The 26668-nt window shown below is 39.1% G+C and overlaps 2 protein-coding genes across 2 annotated transcripts; both read right to left on the reverse strand.

The window, feature by feature from the left end:
- On the reverse strand, window positions 1-26668 carry Vwa5a (von Willebrand factor A domain containing 5A). Its single transcript, XM_051196919.1, is given in 18 exon segments — window positions 1-80; window positions 598-724; window positions 7109-7239; window positions 7690-7809; window positions 9514-9761; window positions 10031-10131; window positions 10378-10542; window positions 11229-11343; window positions 19936-20015; window positions 20409-20553; window positions 20738-20826; window positions 21074-21243; window positions 24644-24758; window positions 25037-25212; window positions 25329-25551; window positions 25825-26027; window positions 26139-26209; window positions 26607-26668. Coding segments are annotated over 18 exon segments (2421 nt in total).
- LOC127231546 (NEDD8-conjugating enzyme UBE2F-like) lies at window positions 2905-3987 on the reverse strand. The gene is made up of 2 exons (XM_051197130.1): window positions 3712-3987; window positions 2905-3645 (listed from the first exon to the last, which is right to left on the reverse strand). The coding sequence occupies exons 1-2, from the start codon at window positions 3857-3859 to the stop codon at window positions 3302-3304; spliced, it is 492 nt and encodes a 163-aa protein (XP_051053087.1). The 5' UTR covers window positions 3860-3987; the 3' UTR covers window positions 2905-3301.

Genomic DNA, 26668 nt, shown 5'->3' on the forward strand with positions numbered 1-26668 from the left:
TCAGGGACCAAAGACAGTAGGTGTCACAGATAATTTCAGGAGTTTATTGGCAGCTTGAACAAGCATGGAGATAGAGGAGCCTGTGAAGACAAGAAACAAGAGTCAGATCTTTGGGCCACAGGAGGAGAGAGAGAGGTGTTTTTGCTTCTCATTCCTCAATTATTACTCTCACCCCCTTCAGCTCTGATTTAGCTTCCTGCTGTACCCTAGCTTTTTTCCCCCTTTCATGTTCTGATTCTCTTCTACTCGTTTGTGTTCACAAGAACCCAGCAATAAGAATACAATAAAAATACAGGAGTACTAGCTACATGTCTAGGGTTAGTCTTACTCAGATAAGCATCAAAATCTATGTTCCTTCCTTTTGCTCATATTGTCCCAACCACCAAGTTCGTATTTCATCCTAATCCTGAAGAGGAAGGATTAGCTCAGGGAACAAACAATACTATGAAATACCATGGTGGGGGCAACTATGAGGACTTTCTAGTATTCAACCTCTGGTATACTTACAGGCAAAGCTCTGAAACACACCTGAAAGTGGGGTGGGGGAGGAAAGGGACAAAGGGAGGAATGGAGGAAGGGAGGAGCCTGTGTTCCTACCTGCATGGTCATGAAGCCAGGCCATTGCCTTCCTTTCCAGAAGCTCCCACTCACACTTCAAGTCTTTCCCATTGGCATGCAGCCAGAGCACAGCCAGTACTGTGGCCCAGGCTGAGGGGTCCTCATCCTGCAAAACAGATAGAAACTTCTATGATGCACCAGGCAGGGCAGGAAGCCACTCAAGACGAAGCAGAGAGCTATTAATATCTCCTTCCTTGTCATTCCCTAATCTGTTGCTATGTGGAATTACCGGGCACATCCTTACAGACTGACAGAGCTTCAAAACAACACTCCATTACCACTTAGAAAAGGACTAAAGTTGTAAATCCAATATAACCGTCGTCACATTCTATATAACACCAAACACGTGGGTAATTAGACTGTACTCAGAGAACAAATTGTATATTTTGACTTCTTTTAAGGTACTGTGTTTATTAATTTCTCTTTATATCCTCACATTCCAAAAATAAAAACAAACAAACAAGCAAAAACAAAAAACTGCCATAGGAAGAATCAAAAACATATTTCAAAACATAAACAGAAATAATACAAAATTGAAAAGATGTGTCCAAAGTTAGTCATCTAGTAAGGATGGATGCTAGAGTCAGGCCAGCTATTAAGCACTACTCATATTTCTAAGACCTAAGTCACAGCACAGAAGATTGCCACCTCTGAGTTTCCATTGGTTTCCACTGATTGTGTCTTGGAGGGAAAATGGAAAATTCCCCTTTAGGAACATGGCCTTATGCTCTCTCGTTCTCTCTCTCTCTCCTCTCTCTCTCTCTCTCTCTCTCTCTCTCTCTCTGTCTCCCTCCCTCTCTCTGAGTGTGAGTGTGTGTGTGTGTGTGTGTGTGTGTGTGTGTGTGTGTGTGTGTGTGTGTGTGTAGGAAGGTACCTTGTTCTTCATGGCATTTTAGAATTGTAATGACTTGTCATGTTTTTTTCTGCACAGTCTCATCCCAGGTCACTTTTCCCAGTTCCTTTAATCTGGATCATAAGAGGGACACTTAAGACAAGGGAGTAAGTCCTCAAAAGAATGTTGCTCAGGACCAGATTGAAAAATCACGTTGATTTTAAAATGTAACATTTTTATTTGGAAATTTCACATAATGCATTCCAACTGCACTCACTTCGAATTTCTACTACATCTGCTCTCCCAACCTGTGGACAACCCTCTCCCCCAAACAAAAGAAAGTAATCAAGTGCAATTTGTGTTGCCTGTATACTCACTTGAGTATGCTTCTACTCCCAGTGGCCACCCCTCAAAGAAAACAGAGTCATTTCCTGTTCCTACCACTGCCAGAAACCATCAATTCTGGAGAGCTCTACATCAGCCTTTTTATCACAGTCTTCAAGAGTCCTCCTCAATGGCCTCCTCTAAAGGCTATTTCTTCTTGTTTGGGTGAGGCAAGGAATGAGATTTTTGTCACAGAAGCCTTTTATGTTTTTTGTTCTCAACTGGATCTCTGTAGTCATCAATACCACTGCAAAAGAAGCTCCCTTGCCCTTTATAGTCAGCTGGAACATGGATCTCAGATTCCCACATGGATTCTAGTGACAGCAAGGACCAACAACATTCACATGGCCTCTGACTTTAGCAGATGCCACAGCTTAGTCTCTACTGAAGTATCCAGAAACTTCAGTACAAACTGCAGACATTAACATGGCTTTGCAGTAACATGGGCCCCAGACACAAATATGGTCCTCGAGGCAAGCCTGACCTTGGACATCAGCATAGCTTCAGGTGGCAGAGCAGACCATGGCTTTCAGTGGGAATATGGGCCATAGATTTCAACAGGCATCCTGCTGTAGCAGGACAATGGACCTCCAACATGGCCTTAAACACATTGACACAGGAAACAACTTCCTGAACAGAACACCAACCACTCAGGCACTAAGACTGACAATTAATAAATGGGACCTCATTAAACTGAAAAGTTTCTATAAGACATGGGACACCTTCAAATGGACAAAACACCAGCTTGCAGAATGGAAAAAGCTCTTTACTAAGCACCACATCTGTCAGTGGGTTGATTTCCAAAATATATAAAGAACTCAAGAAACTAGAAATCAATAAACCAAATAATCCAATTAAAGTGGATACAGATCTAAACAAAAAAATTCTCAGCAGAAGAATTTCAAATAGCTGAGAAACTTTTTTTTTTTTTTTTCTGTTCCAAAATATACTTACATTAAATAAAATACGCATTTCAGTAAGATCTACAGTGAATGACTATGCATTCTGGGAAGCTTCACATCTAGGCAGGGCCAACATTCGTGGAAGAAGCTAAGAGAATGTGCATCCAATCACAGTTTATAGCGGGTTTCTTATTGCCAATCTGCCAGTCACACCGAACATGTCATTACATCACTTGTGCAGGACACCGATTTTGTTGGGGGGAAGGGAAGCAAGCGCTATCCTCAATGGTGAGTTCATTAAAACTTCGGAGGAATCCCACAGCCTAGACAGTGGAGTTTCAGTAAACATTTTAAGGGAAGCAGACAATGCTCTCGAGGTCCAGACATATTTTCTTGCTGTATTGTGTAGTCAGGAGGATGGTCTTCTTCAGGACAACATGGTCGCAAGACTGGGACAATCCCAAGGGGCTGACAGGGAGTATGAGGATGGGGAGGAGGGCTACCTCGAGCTGTTTCACATCAGAGACAACTATGACAGTCCTCAGACCTGCAATCTCTCCTCTTATCATCTGGCATAGCGTTTGATGTATTCATCCACTTTGTCCCGGAAATCCTCCTTGTCTCGTAAATGATGTTCAGCAGCTTCAATATTCAGTGGATCATCAAAATTCAAAAGATCAGTAAATAATGAGTTTAACCCCCAAACAACATCCTTCAATGTCCTAGTGGGAGCCCAGCCAGTGCCATCAATCGAATGTTCTCTTAGTAAACTTAGACATATTTCCCCTGTTTCTGTGATGTTGGGGTGCCAGATTTTAGTCAAGCATTTCACCTTGGGAGGCACCATGTTGTAGGCATCAGGAACTTCAGTTTCAAACTGAAATTTTCCACCCTGGTAGTAACCCTCATCTGGGCTTACAGTCAGCTGAAAGCAATGAAGCTTGTTTGGATCAGGAAAATGTACTTTACACGTACAGGGTAAATTAGCTTCAAGTTCTGCAACCTCTTTAACAAGCAACTTGTCTCTCACAGAAACCCTCCGAGTGGAGTCAGATGTGGAGGCTGATGTCCGGGATCCTTTGAGACCATCATCCCGCTTCAGCTTGCTAGCCAGTGTTAGCATTACTGCCACCTTTCTTCTGAGCACCGCGAGTCAGGCGAGGCGGGCCGGCACCCAACACCATGCCCGACCAGCGGCGGCAGCAAGACGCGATTGCCCTCACGGCCGCACCGGCTCCCGGCGGCGGGACCGGAAGTCCTGAGAAACTTTTTTTAATTTTTTTATTTTATATATTGATCCCAGTTCCCTCTCTGTCCCTCCCCCCTTCCACCCTCCCATGCCCCCCGACTACCCTCCCATCCCATTCCATCCCTCCCTCCACATGTAGGGTGATGCCTTCCTGGAGGAATCATCTAAATCTGTCAAGTCATTTGGAGTAGAAAATAGGCCCTCCCTCCTGCCTCTAGGTTAAGGGAGTATCCCTCCAGGGGGACTCCCAAAGGCCTTTTGTGCACCAGGGATACATCCTGGTTCCACTGTCAGAGGTCCCTTAGACTGCCCAGGCCTTCTAATTGAGACCCATGTTTAGGGGGTCTGAGTCTGTCCAATGCTGGATTCCCATCTATCAGTCTGGGGGCCCATAAACTCTTAAAAGAAATGCTCAACACTCTTAGCCACCAGGGAAATGCAAATTAAAACAACTCTGATATTCCATCTTACACCTGTCATATTGGCTGAAATAAAAAACACACTCATGCTAAAGAGGATGTAGAGCAGGGGGAATACCCCACCATTGTTGGTTGGGTTGAAAACTTGTACAGCCACTTTGGAAGTCAATATGACGGTTTTTCAGAAAATAGGAAATCAATCCACATCAAGACCCAGCTATACCCAAAGGATGCTACATAGCACAAGGTCTATGTTCATAGCAGCTTTATTCATAATAGCAAAAAAAAAAAAAAAAAAAAAAAAAAACAAACTGGAAACAAGCTAAATGTCCCTCAACCAAAGAATGGATGCATTTACAATGACATCAAGAAATTTGCAAGCAAATGGATTAAACTAGAAACAAAACAAAACAAAACAAAACAAACAAACAAAAAACATTCTGAGTTAGGTAACCCAGACACAGAAAGACAGACATGATATGTACTAACTCTTAAATGGCTATTAGCTATAAAGTAAAAGATAACTATGCTATAAACCACAGACCGAGAAGCTAAGTAACAAGGAGTGTTCAAGAGAAGACAGTTGGATCTCCACAGGAAGAGGAAATAGAATAAACTTTATGGCTGGATTGGGGCAGGTGGGGATGGGAACAGTAAGGATCAGGTTGGGGATGGAAGGAGAGAGTACTAGAAGAGATTACTGGAAGGAGACAATTGGGATCATGTCAAAAGTTGATACAAGGGAAACATCCAGGAATCTAAAGGGTAATTATAACTAAGGCTACTAGCAATAGAGAATATGTAGCCTGAACTGTCAAGACTTCCAGTGGAGGGATTGGGACATAAACCCAGTCATGTAACCTTCAATCTACAATTTGTCCTACCTACAAGATATGCTAGGGAAAAGGTGGCATAGAAATTGTGGGAGTGGCCAACTAATGACTGGTCTAGTCTGAGAACTATACTACACAAGTGAGCCCATCCATGACACTGCCTGGAGTGCCCGGACCCAGATTCAGCATAACCCAGAGACCTAGGATAGAACCAAACATGACTGGCAAAATGTCAAAGTAAAGATATTTTGCTATGTACCTAGCCTAATTGTCATCAGAGATACTTCATCCAGCAACTGATGGAAACAGGTGCAGAGATGGAAACTACAGCCAAGCATTAGGCAGAGCTTAAGGAATCCTGCTGAAGAGGGGAATGGGGGATTTTAGGAGCCAAGGGGTTCAAACTCATAGAAACAACTAACCTGGCATCATAAGAGCTCACAGAGACTGAACCAACAACCAAAGAGCCTGTATGGGACTGATCTATGCCTTCTACATATATATGACAATTGTGTAGCTCTGTTTTTTGTGACACTACTAACAGTGGGAGAAGGGAATGTCTCAGACTCTTTGCCAGATTTTAGAACCCCATTTCCCATACTGAGTTGACTTGATCAAACTTAATATGAGGGGAAGTACATAGGTCTTATTGCTACTTGATATGCCATATTTGGTTGATATCCATGGGAGGCCTGCCATTCTTTGACTAGAAACTGAGGAGGAATGTATGAAGAGGTCAGAGGGAAGATGGGGAAAGGGATTGGGTTGGGAGTAGGGAGGAGAAACTGTGGTCAAAATTAAAATAGTAATAATAAAAATACAAATCATTTTAAAAGTTTCAAATTTTCAATTGAACTTCAGATAACAAGTGACATGTATTCTCTTTACTGTATATTTGCACTAAATTGAGTTCATGGCCTGCTGTATGCTAGAGTTGGGTTCTCTTGGTGATCTACTTCTCTAACTAGTAGCAGGTCTTTTTTTAATATTAAAACAGATTCATCATTTGACAAGCAATGGGAATAATTTTATTCTAAATATTTAAGTCAGTTTGTATTTTACAGCATAGATAAAGCTACTTATTGAAAATTATATTTCATTGCACTAACCACATTTCATAGGCTCAATAGCCAGGAATGACTAGAAGAGGGTACAAGCAATATAACTATAGACGATATAACTATAGATATGTGAAGTTCACTTAATTTTGTTTCACATTTTAATAACTCAGAACTGTATTTTTCTTCATTGTTTGGTATCTGTCTTTTGTTGAAGATATTTTTATTTCAAATAGTATTAGAAGATCTAGAAGGTTATCTTAAAATTCTGAAGAAGGTATACTCTAGCCAGCCTATTTGAGAAGACATATATAAGAATAATGGGACTGACTTTGCAGTCTCCAAAGACAGAGGATCCTTGTACTGAATCTAATTTTGCAAAGAGAGAGTTCAGTTTCTTAATGTTCTATTTCTTCATCTCAATATAGATATATAAATAGAACTTGCCTTAATTAACTGAAATGAGGGGAGATAAGTATATTAATATTAAGTGATTAATAATCTGGTACAATGTGAAGATAAAAATGTTTATTTTGATAACTAAGTCTTTGGGAATATGTCTAACACAGAAGAGCATTTACTTTCCCTTTGACATCCATGACTGACCACGCATTCCTGCAGCTAGACCATTAATTCCATGTTCTTTAGGGTCCCTTTGAAGTAGAAATAATTTCATCGTCTATATATTACAACCTAATTTCACCTTTGCATCACCTATATTCTTATTTCTTAGCTCTGTCTTGGTTCATTTAGACTCTAATTATATTCCTATCATCAGGATGTACACTCTTTTTTATCTACTTTGCATCTCACCTTGGCAGGGTTTGCAGCCATGATGTCTTCCAAATTAATGCCCAGGATCTTGGCCAGATTCTCATGCAGCTCCCAGGAGCCATTTGCCTTTTGGAGAGAAACAAGCTGCACAAAGTAATTCTCTCCAAAACCTTTGTGGGAAACATGAGAGATGGCACAGGGAATTATGGAGAACCTGGGATCATAGCCCACCCGAGGCAGTTTCCTGGAATAGGAGGTTCTGCAGGACATCCACTGACCATTTCTAATCTGTGATGGGTGGCTAGTTGCTCTGGGTTCTGAACACAACAGGAACAGAGTCTGTTGGAGGCAAGCCCTAATGATAGGTGGACTATGTAGACAGATATTGCCAAGGGAACTCAAGGAACTACAGGCTACTCAATTAGAAGGTATCAAGTGCCATATCATAGATTAGTGAAGCTAGACTTATTCCGGCAAATACACAGCGATGTCAAATCTCACCTCCTGTCTGTTGCCTCAAGTAAGTCACCTCAAAGGTAGAGAAAGGTCTAAGATGAAGAGCAGAGAAGGTTAGTTTATGGCTACCATGCATCAGGCACACATTCTGAGGTCCATTTCACCTTTGTGGTCATTTTGCAAGTTGGGTTTCTTGGTGGAAGAATGTGACATTTTCATCTTTCTGGTGGATGCTATATTTCCCCTACTAGGTCTTGAAGATTGGAATTCATAAAATTCAGTATCTGTGATTAAAAAAAACATTGTTGAGAGAACTTTTACCAGAAGGAAACTGTCCTAGACTGTGGAATATGACCTCCAGGGATGCTCACCATTCAGTGCATATAGACATGGTAACTCTTTTGAGGGTAAGCCTGGCTTGCAACCTGCAAAACATAAATGTACAGTGGAGACTGCAGCATCCTTCACAAACTACAACAAACAAATATTAAAAGTTGTGAGAATGGAAGGCATCAACTCTCCCATCCATATCAGCATCCCTCTCTAACCACAATGTGCCATTCTTCAGTGTGGCCTTCTCCAATACAGACACTCACCCTCTGAACCCTTTTTCTACTTCCTGTTCAGTCTTCTAGAATCCCTGACATCTGCTGGGCAATCACAGCTGCCTCTCATCTTCAATACTGAAGATTCTTCCAGATACTCCTTAACTGAAAAGAACTTTTTCTGTCTCACAAAGCTATTTTACATCTGTCCCTTTCAAAAGAAGCTCAACTACACCCTAAGCATCCATGTTCAGAAAGTTAGGTTGGCAATTGTCTAAGCCCAAGAATATTCCCTTTTCTCTCACCTGAGTTGTCTTCCATATGTCTTCACTACTCTCAACCATCAACTACTTAAGTCACCTCCTACCAGTACCCAAAGTACCCAAAAACCTCAACACAGGCTCCCAATGAACTCCAAGTTCTTTGACAAGTTTGAGAATTTTCACCATCCATGTAAGTAGACCTTACAACATCTTAATGCAAAGGTCTTGTCTTCCTCAGATCCAATGACTATGACTCTAACACATCTCTCCCATGCTCTCAAGTCATTAGTATCATAAAACATTGTTTGATTTTGCACAAATGTCTTATGTTTAAAATATAATGCCCATATTTCTAGTGTTTTAACTTAGGGTTTCATGTTTTTTTAAATAAATGGCCTTTGACGTGACTTGTACCTTCTAAGTCTACAAATCTCCTACTTTATTCTGTATGACACCTTTCTCTAATCATTTCTTTTTCATTCAACCTAAATTCCAATCAAACTAATTATCACCCTTATCACTACCTTCAACTCCATAGCCATAATTTCTAATCATCAAGATGACAAAATATCACACTAGAAATCAATTCAGCACTCCAGCCACTTCATTCTTAAGGTGAAGTTCCTGACCCATGCATGACACAAATGATTCACAAACACAAGATTATAATTAGTATGTGTGACTACTGAAAAAATGCACCAAGTGCAACTGAACCCTCAACCATCCCACAAAAATGATGTGATTTTTATTTTGATTTCCCAATAATCCTCTATGACTTTTTCAGAGATCCACCATTTTCTTAAATAGACTTTTCTGCCACTAACATTATCAGATGTCATCTAATCATTTGCTTCCATGTGGCTATTTGTGGCCATTGAATAACCATCAAGAATAGAAGTCAGATTCAAATTAAATGATTTCATTATTCAGTGTTTATGGATACTTCTGCATTGTAATATGTCCTGGTGTTTTACTGTTACTTGTATAATAAATCTCTGTCCCAGGTGGACACAATCTACTTCTCTAGAAAATTTAAGGCAAGCCACAAATCCCAGGTGTAGAAAAAAGAGAAAAATTACAAATTTAAATTTACAAAATTCTGAAAGTTCTCATTGTTTACATGGTGTGCTTGGATAACTGAGACTCATTATACATAAGTTTGAATTGGGATAACACTTACAAGTTTTAACTTTATATGCACATGGTGATGTAGAGGTAACTGGCCTTGGAATCTCCCTACGAGTCAATGGCCCCTGCACTGGCTGGTTGAGCTCCTTGTTTACTGCAATGTAAGCTGTGAAGGAGCTGAGGACTCCAGACTGAATGCTGATGTCCAACACATCATCTTTTGCTCTTTTTGAAGTCTCATGGGAGCCCAAGTCCTTGGTCTGAATCAAGGTCTTTGCAGCCAACCGATGAATGGTGAAGCTGAAAGAAAAATACTGCAAAAATTTAAATAAAAGTAACTGCAAAGCAGGTACCCAAGACTTAATTTTTAGTGATTACAGATAGAAGAGAATTCAGAGAAAAAGACTTCAGATGAGGGGATTAGAAAGAGAAAAACTTAGAGGAAATAGTTGAGATGAGTAACAGGAATGACAGAGCCAGCCTATGACAGAGAAAAAAGACATAAAGGAGAAGAATGGAAGGGAAAAGTGGGGAAGAGTGGAAATGGAGTAGCAAAGCTGAGTTCTTACCTGGTATCGGTCTTGGGTTGCAGGGAAAATGTCACCCTGTTTTCAAGACTCATGCCTTGGAGTGTATATTTAAGGCACACTTCTCCAGAGGTCTCCACTTGCTACAAATAAGAGGAGAATAGGAGTGACAAAACAGACTCACAACCATGAGAACAGTGAGCACTGGGGAAGATCCTCAACATAGTGAATCATCATGCTAAGAATCAGCGAGGCTGACATGAAGGAAAGGATAGGAGGCTGGCTGCCTGGAAAGTGACATATCTTGCTGAAATCTCAAAGAAAGCAGTTATAACACTGCTGGTACAGTGTCTCACCAAGTAAAGAAATGAACAATAATAGGTACTTACAGGCATAGTTCCAGTGAGTTGGGCATAGATGATTAATCTCTGACTCCTAAAGATGACAGTCTGCTCTGGAGAAAGCATGCTAGCTGACAGACCAGGAGGCAAATCCCAGCTCAGAGAGAAGTCATCCACCGAACAGTTTAGAGCAAACTTCAGAGACCCAAGAGCCTGTTGGAAGAGAGAAGAGCCAGAATTATACATAAGAAATATAATAATGACAGACATTCATTCAGCTTTTACCAGGACAAAGGATGTAATGCATGTCAGGTATAACTACTATTGCTAAGTGGGAAATTAAATTCTTTCTCACCTTGTGTGTAAAGTTACACTTGAGGGACACAAAAGTGTAGATTTGAATAAGGGAAATAATAAATAAAAAAGGCCTCTGCAGAAGTGAGTTAGAAAAGAAATAGTAACAACATGGATAGTCATTTAAAAATATAATCTAAAATGTCTTGCATTTTTGCATACTAAAAGAAGGTGAACTTACCATACCTTTGAGTCTAACACACACACACACACACACACACACACACACACACACACACACACACACATTTTCTTTTTACATGGAGAATAGATTTCTACCAGATCTATTGACAATGCAGACTACAGTCTCAGACAGAGCAACCAAAGTATTAAAATTCTTTCTCTCAGGTCTTCAAAACAAAAGTCACTATCTCCTTAACTATCTTTTTTCTAGATTAGATTGGAACTATTTTTAACAAGGTAGGAAGTAGACTCACTAAGTGTATAGTCTGAGGCTCATGAAAGTGTGTACTTTGCAGAAGGATTCCTGTTGTGCCTCATAGTCACTCTGTACTTGCAACTCTGGTCCCTTGGCCAGCTCTCACCTTGGTCTGGATCCTGTCCTTGCCTGTGATAAACTCTGCAGTACCCCCTGAAACCCGGGCAATGCCTTTGATTAAACTGGTGGAGGCTCCTTCTCCAATTCCAAATGCGAAACATCTGCAACAATGAAATGATGAATATTAGAGATGGGTTCTCCATAGTAGAATTCTTAGTTCACGTGGGCTGCTCAAAAAATAACAAATGAGTTTGCTTTTTTTTCTTTTTTTTTTTTTTGACAATGCTATCACTTAGGAATCACACTTTGTCTATGTTGGAGATAATAAATGCTTAAGTAAGTAATACAATTTAATGCCATGGGTCTTCTATGAAGAAAAGCTCTGTTTCATTTGCTGATGAAGATTTGAACCTAGGGAATTTGAAAATTGTTTAAATTCTTTCCCCAACTATAGTGCAGAGGAGCAATAGCTATCTAGCAGCATTTTATTTCTGAAATCCTTGTAAACTATTAAAATATAAAACTGTCATCTTTGCTTTATACATTAGTATCCATCAGCCTCAAATCCTACATCATCAGGTCATAGAATTTGTGTTTTCCATATGAAGGCATGAGGACCAAAGTTTGTATTGTATTATTATTATTATTATTATTATAAATGGGGTTTCCAGATTTGTCATGCAGAAGACCTAAAGGTGAAATTTGTGCCTTCTTATGAGATTCTGATACTAAAGAACTCAAAGACAAGGATCAAGACAAAACACCATGGGTTCTATTTGCAGGAATACTAGACCATGTTATTCAAGTCAGAGAGATCTAGAGACTTATAAACATTAACAATTTGTGTAAAATCACAACCACCAAGAAGACAGGCTTCAATGACTTCTGGGAGAATATGAATCTAGGAGCCAAGACCTAGAAATGGAGAGAAAAGAAATAAGCCTCCATATGCTGTTCATGTACCATTTGAAGCATGTGTCATGTGTGGATGGCTGCCCACCCAAGAAGTTTCAGAGTAATAAGGAAAATTGTAGAGTTTTGAGCTTTGTTAGTGGTAGGTACCCCTAAAAACACATGAGAAATCATTTCCTGGCCTTTTCTTCTCTCCTCTCCTTCTTTATGCTTTATCAATGTGTATTTCAATATTCTTGCATTACTTTCTGATGTATTTAGCTACTTAATGTTTCAACCTTTAAGACACACATACTGTATAGTTGAAGGAAAATAATGGAATGAAACGTTGTTTTCTGAAAGTACTTAAACCTTGAAGAAGTCATTTTAGAAAAACAACGATTGTCTCCTGTTACTTATAGAGTTGTTTTTCTGGAGGAGCATTGCACCATTTGAATGACTTTAATCACAAGACATTTCTGGCAAACCTGGAAGTCTTGTTTCATTGAGTAATGCAAACAGTGCACAAAACAGACTAAAATTGCAAGAACGAGTTATTCTTTTAAGAAACATGTAGATTAGATCTGAGTTTGGTATGATGAACTTGTTTCATTCTCTGCACAGTTGTTTGTGGGTTTAGACCATCAGAGACTGTTCCTCCCTGCTGCCTTGTAGCCTAATTACATCCTGAAGTGGCTCCATTACCATGATCCAAAGTGACTCAATTTACCAACACTATGAGTTACTAAACCAAAATCAGTGACAGGAAAGGGATAACTAATTATGATGTGTTGGTCAAGGAGGCTCAGGAAACAACATAGTGCCTTATTATTGCTCATAGTTGCCTACCAACAAAAGATGTTAAGACCCTAAAGCTGAAGCCACCACAAATCTTGGTTATATGACATAGAGAAATCAAGAGATGCTGTAAAGTCTACTTAGAGAGAAAAGACATTTATGACCTTAACCAGCTATGAGCCACACAAAGTATAATAGCATCTTTCAGGCATAATATACTCTCAGATACAATAGTTCCATGACTATTAGAGGAATAAAAACCTATTGATAGATTCAGAGAAAATGGGAATTGTGGCGTTCAGTTGTATACCCATTGGAAGCATACCAGGATCCAATGGGTAGCCCCAGTCCAGTAATCATTGAGATGGCCCTGATTGCACAAACTATGTCTCAATATAAAGCAAAAAGTGAGAAACTTGTAAAAGGAATAGAGAAAGGAAGACTGAAAGAGATGGGAGGGAGCTAGAAAAGGATGAGAGGAGATAGTAAGCAGAATGTATTTTATAATATGAGAATTTGTCAAAGAACCAGTATATACAGAGAGCAAAATCCCTTGAAAAGAAAATGTAAACTACCTACATAGCTGGAATAGTAAATACTTTAACAAGGCACTAACAAAATGAAACTTCAGAGAATAGAAGTTGAAGTGACAGTTACTCAAAACACATGACTACAATTCCACTACTCTAGAGGCAGAAGAAGGCAAACCTACATCCATAGAGGCCAGCCTGATCTAGTAAAGTAGTTGCAGACCAGTAAGGACTGAATAGGGAAACCTATCATAAAAAGTAAAGCAAAGGTAACAATTTTGAAAGGGAAGATATAAACCACAGAGTAAGAAAAAGTCATCCTCTGTCAGAGAGCCAGGCCTCTACTGGGGACACGTCTATCCCTACAGAACCACCCTGACTCCCGCCTACCTGATATTTGACCTCCAGTGCCAGGGCCTCTGCTTGAGAGACCCCTGATAGAGGAGAGACCTCCTAAAGAACTTGGACCACCAAGAGCTACAGACAATTCCAAACCCACCTATGTCAACTGAAAAATGCAATGGGAAGACTGCAATGAAAACATCACCATAATCTAGGAAATTTGTACCAACTAGACCTGAACACACCAAAGCAATGAAGCAGAAAAGAACACCTTAAAAAAATCTTCATAAAAATGATACAGGCCCTCAAAGATGATATGAGAAAGTCACTTAAAGAAAGGGAAGAAAAAACAAACAAAAATTGGAAGAAATAGAGGAAAAGAACAAGCAAAAATGAATGACATGAACAAATCTCTTAAAGAGAGTAAGGAAAGCCAAGAAAAAACTATCAAACAGTTAAAGGAAACAACTCAAACAGTTCAAGATCTGAAAACTGAAACAGAGACAATAAAGAAAACACAAACTGAGGGAATGCTGGAAATAGAAAAACTGGGCAATCAATCAGGAACTAACCAACAGAACATAAGAGATCAAAGACAGAATCTCAGGCACAGAAGATAAACTAGAGGAAATAGATTCATTGACCAAAGAAAATCTTAAATCCAACAAATCCTTAACACAAAACGTCCATGAAATGTGGGACACTGTGAAAAGGCCAATCCTAAGAATAATGAGCATAGAAGAAGGCGAAGAAGCCCAGCTCAAAGGTACAGAAAACATATTCAATAAAATAATTGAAGAATACTTTCCCATTCTGAAGAAGGACATGCCCATGAAGTACAAGCAGCAAACAGACTGGATAAAAGAGAAAAGACCCCTCGACACAAAATAATCAAAACAACTAACATACAGAATGAAGAAAGAATATTAAGAGTAGTGAAGGAAAAAAGCCAGGTAACATAGAAAGAAAAACCTATCAAAATTACACCTGATTTTCCATGAACACTCTCAAGACAATAATGTCCTGGATTGATGTTCTACAAGTACTGAAGGTCAGGGATGCCAGCCCAGGCCTCTATACCCAGCAAAACTCTCAATCATTATAGACAGAGAAAACAAGATATTTAATGTCAAAGACAGATGTTCAAAATACATATCTACAAATCCAGCCCAACAAAAGTTCTGGAAGAAAAACTCCAACCCAAGGAAGTTAACTATGCTCACAAAGACATAGGCAATAGATAATCCCACTTCACTAGAACAGAAGGGTAAAGTAGGGCAACTATATCCACAATACCACTGTCAAAAAAATCTAAAACTAACAAGCATTAAGAAACAATGATCCTTATTTTCCCTCAACACTGGTGGTCTTAACTCGCCTATAAAAAGACACAGGCTAACAGAATGGATACAAAGACAGAATCCATCTTTCTGCTGTATACAAGAAACACATCTAAGCTTCAAAGCACACATTATCTCAAGGTAAAGGGTTCCAATCAAATGGACTCTAGAAGCAAGCAGGTGTGGGTATCCTAATATCTAACAAATTAGACTTCAAACCAAAACCAATAAAAAGAGATGAGGACAGCCATGTAATATTCGTCATAGTAGAAATCCATCAACACAGTCTCAGTTCTGAACATCTATGCCCCAAATACAAAGTCACACACATTCGTAAAAGAAACGCTACTAAAACTCAAAGCTCACATTAAACCTCACACACTCATAGAGGGAGACTTTAACACCACACTCTCATCACTAGACAGGACACCAGTCAGAAACCCACCAAAGAAACAAAAGAACTAAGTGAAGTTATGTTTCAATTGAATTTAACCGACATCTATAAACTATTCCATCCAAATACAAAAGAATATATCTTCTTCTCTGCTCCACATGGAACCTTCTCTAAATCAACCACATACTAAGCCACATAACAAACCTCAACAGATACAAAAAATAATTGGAATAGTCCCCTGTATCTTATCAGACCACCATGCTTTAATGTTGGAATTCAACAACAACACAAATTGAAGAAACTCTACAAACTCATGGAAACTCATGCAATTGCACCATACCTGGGTCAAAGAAGAAATAAAGAAAGAAATTAAAGCCTTCCTAGAATTAAAGAGAATGAGGACACAACATACCCAAACTTATGGAACACCTTGAGAGCAGTGCTACGAGGGAAGTTCATTGCACTAAGTGCCCATAATAAGAAAACACAGGAGAGTCACATTAGAGACTGAAAGCCTATGAACAAAAAAGAAGCAAACTCACCCCAGAGTAGAAGCCAGGAAATAATCAATTTGAGAGCTGAAATCAATAAAGTAGAAACCAGGAAAACAATACAAAAAAATCAATGCAACAAAGAGTTGGTTCTTTAAGAAAATCAACAAGATAGACAAACTTTTATCCAAATTAATGAAAAAGCAGAGAGAGAACATGCAAATTAACAAAATCAGAAACAGAAAGGAGGACTTAACCATTGACACTAAAGAAATCCACATAATTTTCAGGCCATACTTTGAAAACCTGTACTCGACAAAATTTGAAAATTAAAATGAAATGGACAAATTTCTGGATAACTATCACTTACCAAAATTATATCAAGAACAGATATGCACTTAAATAGACCTATATCCCCTAATGAAAAAGTGGCAGTATCAAAAGCCTCCCAACCAAAAATAGCCCAGACCCAAAATGACTTCAGTGTAAAATTCTGCCAGAAATTAAAAGAAGAGCTAATACTAATAATACTCAAAGTCTTCCACACAATAGAGTTTATTAACAAACTTTTTTTATGAGGCCACAATTACCATCATACCCAACTTACCAATATCCCTCATGAACATTCATGCAAAAATACTCAATAAAATACTGGCAAACCAAATGCAAGAACACATCAGAGAAATCATCCACCATAACCAACTAGGCTTCATCCCTGGGATGCAGATATGGTTCAACATATGAAAATCTATCAATGTGATCCACCATTTAAACAAAATGAAAAAGAAAAACCACATGATCATCTCACTAGATGCTGAAAAAGCCTTTAACAAAATTTAACATCTTTTCATGATAAAGGTCTTGCAGAGGTAAGTGATAACTGGAACATACCTAAATATAATAAAAGAAATATACTGTCAACCAACAGCCAATATCAAATTGAATGGAGAGAAGCTTAAGGCAATTCCCCTAAAATCAGGAATAAGACAAGGCTGCCCTCTCACTCCATATATCTTCAATATTGTGCTTGAAGTGTTATCTAAAGCAATAAGGCAACAAAAGAAGATTAAGGGGATACAAATTGGAAAGGAAGAAGTCAAATTGTTGCTAGTTGCAGATGGTATGATAGTTTATATAAGTTACCTAAAAAATTCTATCAGGGAACCCCTAGAGCTGATAAACACCTTCAGCAATCTAGAAGGATACAAGATAAATTCAAAAAATCAGTAGCCCTACTTTATTCAGATGTCAAAGAGACAAAGAAAGGAATCAGAGAAACATCACCCTTTACAATAAGCCACAAACAACATGCAGAATCTTAGGGTGACGACTTGTTAACAAACAAGTGAAACCACTATATAGCAAGAACTTTGTGTCTTTAAAGAAAGAAATTAAAGAAGATGCCATGAAATGGAAAGATCTCTCATGCTCTTGGGCACATAGTATAAACATAGTAAAAATTGCAATCTTACCAAAAACAATGTACAGATTCAATGCAATCCCCACCAAAATCCCAGCACAATTCTTCACTAACCTTGAAAGGATAATAATCAACTTTATAAAGATGCAGGATAGCCAAAACAACCCAGTACAATAAAGGAACTGCAGGAGGCATCAACATCCCCGACTTTAAACTCTACTAAAGAGCTGAAAACAGCTTGGTATTGGTACAAAACTAGATATATAGACCAATGGAATCGAATCAAAAATCCTGATATTAACCCACGTAAAAACACCCGATTTTTGTCAAAACAGCTAAAAGTATACAAAGGGAGGAGGAAGCACTTTCAACAAATAGTGCTAGCAGATAAATGTATGTCTATCACCATGCACAAAACTCAAGTCCAAATGGAGCAAAGACATCAACATAAATCCAGACACACTGAACCTCTTAGAAGAGAAAGTGAAAGGTACCCTTGAATAATTTCTTACAGGAGACAACTTTCTGAACAAAACTCCAGTAGCACAGACACTGAGATCAACAACTAATAAATGGGAGTCCTCAAACTGAGAAGCTTCTGTTAGGCAATGGATACATTTGACAGGACTAAAGGGCAGTCCACGGACTAGCAAAATATCTTCACCAACCCTACATCTGATAGAGGGCTGATCTCCAAAATATACGAAGAACGCTAGAAACTAGTCACCAATACAGTGAATAATCCTATTTAAAAAATGGGGTACATAACTGAGGAAAGAATCCTCAATAGAGGAAATCAAAAAGGTTGTAACACACTTAAGAAAGTGCTCAACATCCTTAGCTATCAGGGAAATGCAAATCAAAACAACTTTGAGATACCTTCTTACTACTGCCAGAATGGCTAAAATTAGAAACACCAATGACAACTCATGCTGGAGAGGATGTGGAGAAAGGAGAACACTCCTCCACTGCTGGTGGGAGTGCAAACTTGTACAACCATTTTGGAGATCTGTATGGCGGATACTCAGGAAAATGTAAATCAGTCGACCATAGGACCCGGCAATCCCACTCTTAGGCATATAGCAAAATGATCCACATCATGTAACAAAGACATCTGTTCAACTATGTTCATAGCAGCATTATTTGTAATAGAGAGAACCTGGAAGCAACCTAGATGCCCCTCAATTGAAGAATGGATAAAGAAGGTGTGGCACATTTTCACAATGGAATACTACTCTGCAGGAAAAAACAATGAGTCTTGAAATTTGCAGGCAAATAGATGAAACCTGAAGAAACCATCCTAAATGAGGTAACCAAGTCACAAAAAGAGGAACATGGTATGTACTCACTCATATATGGATTTTAGACATAGAGCCTATAATTCACACTGCCAGAGAAACTAGGATACAAGGAGGAATCTAAGAGATTCATACAAGGTCCCTCACAGAAGGGGAAAGGAACAAGATCTCCTTAGCATATTGGGAGAGGGGGCAATGAGTGGAGAGAGAAAATGAAGGGGAGGAGAAAGAATCATGTAGGACTAGGAAGATTGAGTCAAGGGAGAAACCCGCATTGTACCTACTCAGACCCCCTGGACATGGATCTTATTTAGATGGCGTAGGCAGACTAAGGGATTCTGACAGTGGAACCAGGATGTATCCCTCATGCACAAAATACTTTGGGAGCACATTCCCAATAGAGGCATATTCCTTTAGCCTAGAGGCAGGAGGGAGGGCCTAGTCCCTACTCCAAATGACTTAACAGATTTAGATGACCCCTCCTGGAAGGCATCACCCTACCTGTGGATTGGGGGTGAAATGGGATGGAAGTGTTGTGGGGGGCATGGGAGGGTGGGAAAGGGGGAGGGAGAAAGTGTGAATTGGGATCCATGTGTAAAATAAGAAAAATTAAAAAAGAAAACAGTCTTCAATATATTCATATTCAAAACATAAAATCAAATACATATCAGTAAAAATACAATTTCGTTGGTAAAGAGACTTGGACTACAAAAAATAAATAATAAATAATAAAAGGTGTATCAAGTAGAGATACAAGGAAAAAAAATTTAAAACATGAGACACTAATGGTCCCATGCACAAAATTTGCAAAACATGGTTAATTGGTTAGAAAATGAAGCAACTGGAAACTATTTGTAAAGTTTATCTGAGTTAAGTTAACACAGCTTGTGAAACTGCCATTTCACAGATATTCAACAACACCATCTACTTAAAGAATGGTCTTGCCAGGTGGTGGTGGCACACACCTTTAAGCACAGCACTGAGGAGGCAGAGGCAGGTGTATCTCTTTGAGTCTGAGACCATCCTGGTCTACAAGAGCTAGTTCCAGGACAGACCCTAAAATCACAGGTAAATCCTGTCTCAGAAAGAAAGAAAGAAAGAAAGAAAGAAAGAAAGAAAGAAAGAAAGAAAGAAAGAAAGAAAGAAAGAGGACGGGAAGGGAAGGAAGGAAGGAAGGAAGGAAGGAAAGAAGGAAGGAAAAATAAATATGATTTCTATTGTACTTCCTCGACCCCATACTTCCTCATACCTGTGTTTCTTGCTGTTTAACTGAACTTCATTAATGACTGTAAATGTGTCACTAACTTCTCCATCTGTGAAGACAAAGAGCTGGAAAGGAAAGAATGTATTCATCAAGCCTCTGTTGAGTTCATTCAAAGACAACAGCAGTGGTCCTCATGGACTACAACTGTTCCTAGGTTATCACATGGGTGAGGACCCCAGTGCTTCACTCTCACTTGCTTCGTGGTGGCACAAAGACCCTGGGAAGTTTCTCACCTTCCCCATGTTGCTTTCCTCTGAAAATTCTGTAGTACCACAAAAGAGGGCTGACTGCCTAACCCATGGAATAGAGGAAGAACACTGACTCTGAACTTTTTTCTCTTCACTGTGTGATAGATAACTTGTTACCCATTGTTAACCCAATTCTAAAAGGAAGAACCAGGCATGGGGTTATTAGAGAATTTCACTCTTTATCCCTCTTAACTTGGTTTGAATGCTCACTTGCAAAGGATGGCAAGGAATGGAGTGTGCCTTGTAAATCTGCCGGAGTGGTTTCAAGATTTCAGTGCCCCCTAGGTCTGCTTCCAGAACCTTCACTTTTTCCATTGCCTCCTCCATTGTTTCCTGAGTGTATTTCACACTCTCCCTTGGAGAAGTAAGCACATTTAGTCACATGACAGTAGCACACATTGCTACTCTGTTAATCCTATCACAAAAAAAATTTCCCAAAAGCCCCAATGTTCATGTCAACTCTGCAATAGCCATTTTACCAGTGAAGCCCTACTTTAAAGTGCATTCTCTCACAGTCTGTGATCTTCCCAAAAACTTACGAAAAGAATTTTTCATAGGAAGTTCCAAATCCATAGATGTTGAAATAACAACCCATAGGCAAACTCTTCAGCAACAACAACAGAGTTTCCTGAGGTGAAACAATCATGAGACAGAATGAAAGAGGATGTTAGCAAACATAGAGATCTCAGTCTAGTTACTAAGGGTAAGGAAAGACACCATCTTATGCCACCTTGTATTTCAAGACTGAGATCAGAGAGATCATGCTTTTTGTTGTTCAGATGGAGAACAGATCTACAACTATAAATGGGCCATATCTATGTCTTTCCCAATTATACTCACTTAGCACTTCTCAGCACTGAAGAATCTGTCTTTACCTTGGCAGCTTCTATGCGTAGCTGAGAATCCTTCTGGTTGTTCATGGGGGAATCCATACTCCCAGAGCGGTCCATGAGGAACACAAATTCTCCACAAGCCTTTGAGGCTTCCACTTCTGGGATATCTGGATAGAAACTCACCATTGCAGAAGGGGCGCCCATCAAACTGTCTGTACAGAAAGGGGAAAAACCCTGTAAGATACCAGGAAACTGAGGTGTCCTACCATTCCCAAGAATCAATTATTACATCAATAGAGGACTGAGAAGCTCAAATACAAAACTCCTTGTTTATGAGGCTACAGAAACCCACAGAGACAACTGACCTGAACAAGGGGGAGCTCATGGATCCTGAGACTGATAACTGGGAAACCAGCATTGAACCGACTCAGACTCCCTGAATATGGGTCTCAGTTAGAAGGCCTGGGCCATCTAAGGAACCTCTGACATTGAAACCAGGATGTACCTCTGGTGCACAAAAGGTCTTTGGAAGCACATTCCCCATGGAGGGATACTCTCTTAGCCTAGAGGCAGGAGGGAGGGCATAGTCCCTACTCCAAATGACTTGACAGACTTTGATGATCCCTCCTGGAAGGCATTACTCTCCCTGTGGAGTGTGGCAGGGGGGGGGCAGATGGGAGGGAAAGAGGGAGAGGGAACTGGGATCGTTATGTAAAATAAGAAAAAAAACTATATATATAAAGAAAAAAAACGTGTTTGCCCTTTTGATTCTGTATGTACAGGGGTAAAGGTGAATTGTTTGCATAAAACAGAAAGAAGCAGAGCAGAGGGGAGAGGAAGAAAAACAGGGTAGGAGATAACAAGCAATAACATAGCAGTGTCAGTATGTATAAATTCTAGGCATCTAAACAACTGAATAAAACACATCAGCTTAGCAGCTTCCAGCATGAGCAGAAGATACAGCTAAGATTACTGAGAGAGGAAAATTTCTTCAAATCTTATGAATGGGAAAGTCATCACATGGGTCACTGATTACATCTTCAATTGGACAATCAGGAGAAAATGATGCTCCCATATTTAATGCTTAAAATGACAAATTCCAAGCACAGGCTACTGAGGAACATTGCCTTAGAAACCTGGGTGAAAGCATTGTAAAGATGTACCATATCACAATCTTTAGATATACAGCTTATATTTTTAAGGTATGAAGTATATTTCTTCCCACGCTGGGAGGTGCATGGTTATCATGACACTAGCACTCTTCTGAGAAGCCACAAGCCCATGAGATTGGTGGTAATGGACATCCATACAGTTCAGAAAAAAGTCTTGTAGGTAGTGTTCAGCATTCCATGTAAGGTGTCTACTAGTTCTTTCAAACAAATTCAAGTGACTTCACTTTAATAAATCAGAGCTTCCTTGTTCATGAATGTGCACCTCTACTTCTTAGCCAAAGCTTCCTCTTCTCATGTTATCGCCATACTAATTCCTACTATACGGTTATTGTAAGGTTAGGTGATCCAATATGCTTACAAAATTCAGGGTAGGGCTTAACTCACACTGAGCTGTTAATTATAATTTTATACATTATTCTTTTTAAATTTTGTGTAATTATACAATCTAAAGTAAACACATCATTTAGTTCATATATTTTTGTGCATCATGATCACAATAAATGATTTCAGTGAGCTAAGCTGCCCCTTGGGATTCCCTTGCTCTTCTGAAGGATATTGAAAAGGAAATCATCTGTCAAAATATGTGCCATGGGAAGCAGGAACTAGGAATCAAATATGAAAGGAATTATCTAGGCTGAGATATGACCAACTATTTTTCCTGAGAGTCTGCAAATCTGATCACAGAAAATAGATGAGAAATATTTTCATGGACCCAAGGAAATGTCAGAGAAAGTGAGAAACTTGAGACCTCAGTTATTACATATTATGTTGCAGCATCTTAAGGTTCTATATCATGGATAAAAATAATATTCCTGACTGAAGAAGACCAAGTCTGGGTTTGAATATTTCATAATACCCAAAAAGAATTTCAGGAAATCAACAAAACATACAGAGCATAGAGCAACAGGGTGATGAGAGAGTTACCAGAAATCCAGGGAAGCTGGGATTCTCCTTAGTGACCTCAGAGGGGAGTGGCTAGACAGTGAGGGGAGAAGAAATTGCCCCTACATGTCACTCAGTCTGAAGTCACCTTTGTCAAATATTGATAATTTTATATTGGTGGGGATTAGGTATAGAAATCTAGATTCATGATAAAAGCCTCACAGTATAGTTCCAGCAGCAAAGCCCAAGCTCAGATGCCACAAATATGATTTGCCTGCAAGGAACTTCCATGTATCCAACCTGGAAATGAAGTTGTAGTTGTAGTTATAGTTGTAGCACCCTTCTTGGGTTGGGTGATGACCCCTAAAACCAAGTTCAGAATGGGCCAGACAAGCCAACTAAAGCAAAACATGCACGTGCACTGTACCAGCTTTTAAAAAGTTAAGTATACATAAAGTAAATGTTTTAAATGACAGTCACTAGATGTAGATAAGAAACACAACTCGATGGAAATCTATGTTTAGTCTAAGAAAAAAATCAAGTGGACTACAAACAGAGAATGTGTGCTGGATTCTTGTGATTGTTTCAAAGATCAATTTCTACAGGACATAGGAAACCTAAAACTAATTCTGTGTTAAATTTGGCCATTATTCATCATAAGACAAAAAAGTAACTACTAGCAGCAAGACTACATCAAGTTGTGATGAATTAACTAATAAAACATATTTACTTAAAGTGAAATTATTATTCATGTAGAAATACTACTATGTGCATATTGCCTAGATTATAATACAGTTGTTTTCCTAATCCAACTATTATTCTATAATGCTATTAGGAAATATAACTACTTTTCCTTTCCCATTATTTGGAGATTGTCTATTGAAATTCTCCTGTTTGTTAATGTACATTATTATAACAATGACATCATAACTTATCTTGTAACTGATAACACAAATAGTGAATGCATTACATATTTTTATCATTTACTAATACTAGATGCTATTATAATATCAGTCAATATCATCTGTATATTACATAGACATTTAGATTTATTTCAGAAGAAATGTTATAAATATTAGAATTGTCAAAATGAGATTTTACTATTTGCAGGCCAAATACTTTCAAAACAGTTGATACAAACTGATTTGTTTCAACACTTCTGACAGTGAAAGTCACTAAACCATGTAAAGGATGTGACTTTATCAGATTCGGACATCACTGATCCTATGAAAGGAGAAGTCATCAGTGGATTACTTTTACTTGCCGTTTTTTTTTTTTTTTTGTAAGACCAGTTATTGTCACATGTTGATAATGGACCACATGTTTTCTTGTGAATTATTTGGTCATACTTTCCTTCTAATTATGTACTAATCTATGTAAATAAGCCTATAGTACGTAGTCACCTGATCTCTTATTTTTAAGCCCTGTCATTTTTCCATGTGGAAGGGAAAAGTCAGTATTTCAATGGTCATACACTGATCATAGATACAAAGTTGAAAATCAGAACTGATTGAGAGTTACACCTTAGAAAGTGGTCATAGTGGGAGATAGGAAATACCTGGCTTCATGTTCTGCATCCCCATCTCCACAGCTACACTGGGCCTGTGCACTTCACTGTAGTAAATCAGGAGTTCCACATCCCCGTCAAACTTTTGTCCTTCAGCCAAGGAAACCTGAAGAGGAGAGGAGCAGAGTAGCCATGTCACAACTGCCACTGATTGCTCTGAGATAAGGTCAGAATTCAGGGTTGCAGGATTCTTCCATCAAGACACAATCAGAAGCATACAAAAGACTATATGAAAAAGACTACTTTACCAAGAGTAGAGAAGGTACATTGTGTGCCTCTCTAAGTGTGCACAGAAAAAGTAAGAGGGATGTGGGAAGGTTTAATGAGAACTAAGCCAATGATGAATACAGAGGGGACTGACAGTAGTGTTATCTTACTATTCACCTGAGCAGAAGTCTTGTCACTAGTAAGGTACTGAATAGGACTCAAGGAGCAGTTGGATTGAACCCTCTCAATACCATGTTGGGAAGTGATGGTGGCAACCATGCTGAGTGTGTAGGGCAGGTCCTCCAAAGGGACTATGGGAGTCTTTATATTCAAACAACTGTTCGCTGACAGTTCTATAAAAAAAGTACATTAATTCTGTTTTCCATGGCAACAATTTTCAACACAAACATAATTTGGCATATCCACCCAGCCGTTGTACCTCTGGTTTTCAAAGGTAGAAATTACTTACCAGAGAGCTGGTATCTTGGATTCAAGATTGCTGGGAGCACATACCGCAAGGCACCATCTGTTTCCAGAGGCAATTCCTGCACATACCTCAAGGTAACTCCGACCTTAGCCCCAGGCTGGAGGTTCCCAACATTGCAAGAAAAGACATCCCTGGAGTAGTTATCCACTTCCAGTAAGTAAGCTTGGTGGCCCTGGGAGAGGGCATCCTCATAGTTGCTATGGGCCTAGAACCAGGGCAGGGAGGGTGGAAATAAAATCACATGAAGTCAAGAAAATATGGAATGTTTAGAGGGTGTGTCATAGATCCCATGAACTTTACAATTATTCTAGTAGCTTCTACTTGATTCCCTCTGCCTTATTGATTTTAGAAAAATGTTAAGTAGAAATGAATGAAAGAAGGAATAGTCAGCATTCATACTCATGAATTGTTTATCAAGATAAAAGTAGAATTCAATTTAAAGTAATAATAGAATAGATAATGTACTCATCATTCAGACCTTCTTCTTCTCCTGCAATTCTGCTACAATTTTCTTTCCATCCACCAATGCTTCAAAGCTGTAGACACCAGAGTCTTCATCCATGGGGAACACAAAGACTGCCTCTACTGGGATTTCTTCCTTATTCTCATAATTTAAGGTAGTAGACACACCAGCCACAAAGTCATTAATAAACAAGGTTACTGAAATGCTCTTCAGTGGCACTGGGAAAGATATCAGTATTTAGAAGATCAATAATCTAGAAGCGGCACTGTAGATGAGAGGTTGTGCTGGGTACAAACATCTCATCACTAAGAGTAGTAAGTCAGGCTTACCTGGCTCCTTGTCACCAGTGATTAGACCACAGTGATGTTCCATGGTAACTGCACGTTTCTGTGGAAATTAAGGTGTTCATGTTAGTGTTACACCATCCATGGCACCAGCTAATGCGCTTCTCTCTTGCAGATCACATGGCAATGCAGAGAGTAAATAAATGATTATTACGTGCTTAGTTCTAAAAAGCCATCTATATCATCTTGTCTGTCCACCAATACCTATCACATTCCTACAATGCTTAGAGATCAGAGATAAGTGGCAGAAAGTCTCTTAAGAGCCAGAGGTTAGGGAGAACTACTGTAAGTCAGTGTCTTCTGTCCATGACAGGAACATTGTCATTATGAACTCAAAGCAGGTGTTATTACCTGCAGAAGGCATGCACCATCAGACCAGTCTATATTTCAGCACTGATTGGGGAGGGACACATACAGTCTAATCCCTACCTGAAGAGCTTTGCAGTTCAGAGTTACTTGAACTGGTGGGGGGAATCATTTTTCTTCAGGGACTTGGTCCCTGGTAAATTGCCCAT

Source organism: Phodopus roborovskii, unplaced genomic scaffold (genome assembly GCF_943737965.1).
Source record: "Phodopus roborovskii unplaced genomic scaffold, PHOROB, whole genome shotgun sequence".
Taxonomy (NCBI): domain Eukaryota; kingdom Metazoa; phylum Chordata; class Mammalia; order Rodentia; family Cricetidae; genus Phodopus; species Phodopus roborovskii.